At 57.4% G+C, this 4,256-nt stretch overlaps 2 protein-coding genes across 2 annotated transcripts; one reads left to right on the forward strand and one right to left on the reverse strand.

Annotated features, from left to right (window-relative positions):
• Positions 1–1,013: 1,013 nt before the first annotated feature.
• GUITHDRAFT_156243 (hypothetical protein) lies at positions 1,014–3,015 on the reverse strand. Its single transcript, XM_005819670.1, has 11 exons — positions 2,901–3,015; positions 2,724–2,856; positions 2,585–2,654; positions 2,487–2,539; positions 2,168–2,255; positions 2,076–2,117; positions 1,910–1,978; positions 1,765–1,812; positions 1,613–1,719; positions 1,356–1,404; positions 1,014–1,243 (listed from the first exon to the last, which is right to left on the reverse strand). The coding sequence occupies exons 1-11, from the start codon at positions 2,983–2,985 to the stop codon at positions 1,199–1,201; spliced, it is 789 nt and encodes a 262-aa protein (XP_005819727.1). The 5' UTR covers positions 2,986–3,015; the 3' UTR covers positions 1,014–1,198.
• On the forward strand, positions 2,177–4,203 carry VPS33B (vacuolar protein sorting 33B; the record flags this gene model as incomplete). The annotated part of the gene is made up of 4 exons (XM_005819690.1): positions 2,177–2,246; positions 3,363–3,748; positions 3,828–4,103; positions 4,144–4,203. Coding segments are annotated over 4 exons (792 nt in total), but the record flags the coding sequence as incomplete, so codon positions are not given.
• Between the last annotated feature and the right edge of the window lie 53 nt (positions 4,204–4,256).

Here is a 4,256-nt window from a genome sequence, read left to right on the forward strand (position 1 = left end):
AGTCTCCTCTCCTTCTGTTTGTCTTCTCTCTCCTCCCTATCCTCCTCTTGCTCCTCTCTGATGTGCGACGACGAAGGCAATTTGTCTTCATTGTCGGTCGGCAACAACAAGATCGCAAGGATCCCCTCCTCCATCGCCTCCTGCAAGAAACTCAACGAGCTGTCAGCTGGCAGCAACCTGATTTCTCAACTTCCGCCTGAGGTTGTTTGACCTTCCATCCTCCTCCTTCCTCCATTCCTCCCTCCACCCATCTCGATCTTCTTCCCTTTTCGCTCGTCTCTCGTCCTCTGACTGTACCTTCAGATCGCTCAGGTCCACTCGCTCACCAAGCTTGTCCTATCGCAGAACAAGTTGGCTACCTTGCCCGACTTCCTCTTCGATCTTGAAAAACTCGAGACTTTGGTAGGACAGAGAGGAAAGAGAATTCAAGTAACGGAAGGGGCAGGATGTCGCCGACAACGAGCTGGAACAACTTCCTCCTCCTGTCTCGCGCCTCAAGGCCTTGACCAACCTCTTCATACAGGTACTCCCTTCCCCTCCCCTCCCTTCCCCTCCCCTCCTCCCCTTCCTCCCCTCTCATGTGCTCGTCCCGTTGCTCTGGTTCCTCTTCGTTGCCTTCCTCAGAGTCTGGCAGGGCAACAAGATCGTTGAGCTGCCTGAGACTCTCCGGGACCTTCAGAACATCAAGAGAATCACCTTGACAGGAAACCCGATGGACCTTCAGGACTCGCGATACCTCCAAGTCTCTACTGCCTCTCCTCCCTCGCTCCTTCTCCTCCCTCGCTCTCTCCCCGTCGTCTCCTTGTTTGCTCTCCTCCCCCTCCTCCTCGTCCTCTGCTTACTTGTATCGAGCAGCTGTCGGGTGACTTGCAGACACTTTGCGAGGCCAATGGCGGACGTTTCACAGGTCCCTCCCCTTGCTCTGAGTGTGGCGGCTAACAAGCGTGCGAAGGAGCGGAAAAGGCTGAGGGAGGAGGAAGCAAGCTCAAGGGGTTGGGCAAGTTCAAGCTCGGTGCGACTATTGACTTTCATAGATCACACTCATCTACTTACAGGAACATGAGAAGACATGAATGCTCCTCCTCCTTCTCCTCCTCCTTCTCCTCTGCTACATACTCTTACAATCTCCTCTTCCCCGACTAGTTAACCGCACTAGGAGGCGCTGGTCGATTCGCTAGATTACATTCAAGTGATGACGTCAACCGAGAAACCACACAGGATGTTGACGAGGATCCGTCTTGACCTGCAGACCAAACTCATCAACTGCCTCACTCAGCACTTCCCTCCCTTGCCCTCCCACACTCCCTTCCTCCTCTTCCCCCTTCTCCCTCCCTCCCTCCCCCCACGCCCTTCACCTTGGGGAACTTTCGGTGGAATAGCTCGATGAACTGCTGGTCCGCTCTCCTACCTCAAGGGTCAAGATTGACCACAACTCAGCCTCTTCCTTTCCTCTCCTCTCCTCTCCTCTCCCTCCCTCCCTCCCTCCCTCCCTCCCTCTCTTCTTCTCTCGCTTCTCTCTAACTCTCTGTTCTTCTTCACTCCCTTCTCTCTCTCCTCTTCTTCTTCACTCCCTTCTCTCTCTCTTCTTCCTCTTCTCTCCCTTCTCTCTCACCTAGCCTTGTTCCCGGCAAACCTCCTGTACTCGTCGAAGATGGCAGCCATCGACCAGTGATTCATCGCCCGCAGGCAGCCGACCAAACTTCCCGTCCTGTGCTTCCCCTGCCCCTCCCTCAGCGTCGGGCGAGGAGAGGACGGGAACTCTACCTGGTTGCAGTGGATGAGGATGGGGTGGAAGCTAACGTCTAGAAGTCGCTGCAGTGAAGTAAGTAGCGCAGAGAGAGGGAGGAGAAGGAGGAGGAGGAGGAGGAAAGAGCAGATGAGAGCGATGGAGTGGGGGGGGGGGAGCGACCTGCAATGCTGAGTAGATCATCTCGTCGCTGATGTCTACGAAAGGCTCTTTGTTGCCGCTGACTCCATGCTGCAAGACTCTCAGCAGCAACTAGTGGAGAAGGGGGGGGGGGGGGAGGAGAAAGCAAGGAGAGGAGAGGAGGCGAAGAGGAGCATGAGGAGGGGACCTGGTAGACTGTAATGCCCTCCTGACGATAGAACTGGAGGACCTACCGCATCATCAATCGAGCAAGGGAGCAGAGGGCGGGAGCAGTGCTACCTGACGGGAGTACTCCTCCTGACAGAGGTAAACGACGCTCTTGAGCCCGAGCTTGGCGAGGAAGTCAAAGTTCTTCTTGGTGGGATACCTGCAGTCGTGTTGCTACTTCAGGAGGCCTCCTCGAGTTAAGCGAAAGGTGGGAGAGGAAGGGATGAAGGGGATGCGAACGGCATGTAGGAGTGGAGAAGAGAGGAAAGAGAAGGGAGGAGACGAGACGAGGTGAGGATAGGGGAGAGGAATGGAGGCGCGACAAGAGGAGAACAAAAGGAGGAGAGAGGAAAGGAAACGAGAAGAGGGGTAAAGAGGAAGAAGATCTCACGCGCTGCGATAGATGCCCTTTTCGACCATCGCGAAGTTCTTTGGAGGGTAAAGCTTCTCATAGTGAGATGACGCAAGGAGGAAGAGGCAGGGCAGAACCTCGTCCGGCATGTCGGCGTTGAGGTCTTGACTTGACACGAGGTCGACGTTGCGCGGCTCGAGCGCGAGCCTGGCAGGTGTTAGAGGAAGAACGAGGATTCGAGGAGGAGGCGGAGGCGAGGAGGAGGAGGACACGTACGATTCGAGCAGGTCGACATACTTGGGAGGGCTTGCCTCTCTCCCGTCTGCCCCACCGCTCTTACTTGTCGGTTGTTTCGTCACTCGCGCCCCCTCTGCTCGCTCGCTCCCTTCCTCCTCCTCCTCCTCCTCCCCTGGTGACCCATCAGTCTCGGTCCTCCCCTCCTTCTCCGTCAACCTTCATCTTCTTCTTCCTCAAGAGGAATCTTCTCCCTGAGATCGGGATTCGCTTGTCCTCCCAGTCGCTCCCTCCTGACTGACATGCCGGCAGCTGACCAGAAGCAGAGAGACCTGAAACAAGCAGTGTGAACACCAAGCAAGGAGTCAACACTGCTGCTCTTACACCACCATTCCCCTCTCCCCCTCCCCCTCCCCCTCCCTCTCCCCCTCCCTCTCCCTCTCCCTTAATCGCATTTTGTTTTTCGCGTCTACCACCCTCACGACCACCCCTACCCCCTCTGATTCCTTTTTTCACCCCACCCTCGGGTGAACATCCTAACAGGACTAGGGGAAGCGGCGATGATGCAGGAGGGGAGGAGCGGAGGCGAGCGAGGGGAGCGGGCGGGGGAGGCGCTAGAGCAGATTCTAGGGGAGGGAGGGAGAAGGGAGGCGCTCGAGCAGATCCTTGGCATGACCGGAGACAACAAGGCGCTCGTGATCGACCCCTCCTTGTCCGGACCCCTTGGCCGAGTCCTCGACCTCAACCTGCTGAAGCAGCACGGGGTGGAGAAGACGATGCACCTCCGTACGGGTCCGCTGGGCATCTCGCAATGCAGAATCATCTACATCGTGCGCGCCAACCTGCCCAACATGAAGATGATCGCCGAGCAGATCCGGCACCTGATGCAGGACGTGCGCAGGTTCGAGTACAGAGTCTGCATGTTCCCAAGGAAGACCACCATGTGTGAGCGGGTGCTGGAGGAGGAAGGAGTCTTCGACGACATCTCCCTCACCGACTTCGACCTTGGCTTCATCCCCATCGACGATAACCTCATCTCTCTGGAGATGAGCGACGCCTTCCGGGAGGTACCTCCTCCTCCTCCTTGTCCTCCCATACCCCTCCCCTCCCCTCCTCCTTGACCTCCCCTGACTCGCTTATCCTCAGCTCAAGCTCCACCAGGACATGACCAACCTCTTCGACGCCGCCAAGGCGATCATGCAGCTGCAAGTGCTCTGCGGCATCATCCCTGTGATCAAGGGCAAGGGAGAGAACGCTAAGGTGGTGGCGGACATGCTGATAAAACTGAGGGAGGAGGTGGGACGAGAGGACGAGGTGGTCGAATCAGAGCTCACGATCGACGAGCTCATCCTCGTGGACCGCGAGCTGGACCTGGTGACGCCCATGCTCACTCCTCTCTCCTACGAGGGGCTCATCGACGAAATCTTCGGCATCCAGCATGGCTTCGCTGCCCTCCCCTCAGAGCTCGTGCCGGGAGCAGGCAACCAGTGGAACCAGCGGGACAACGAACAAGCTCGAGTGAAGGTGACACAGAAGCTCAGCCTCCTCCCTCCCTCCCTCCCTCCCTCCCCACCT

The sequence above is a fragment of the Guillardia theta genome (genome assembly GCF_000315625.1).
Source record: "Guillardia theta CCMP2712 unplaced genomic scaffold GUITHscaffold_211, whole genome shotgun sequence".
Lineage (NCBI taxonomy): Eukaryota > Cryptophyceae > Pyrenomonadales > Geminigeraceae > Guillardia > Guillardia theta.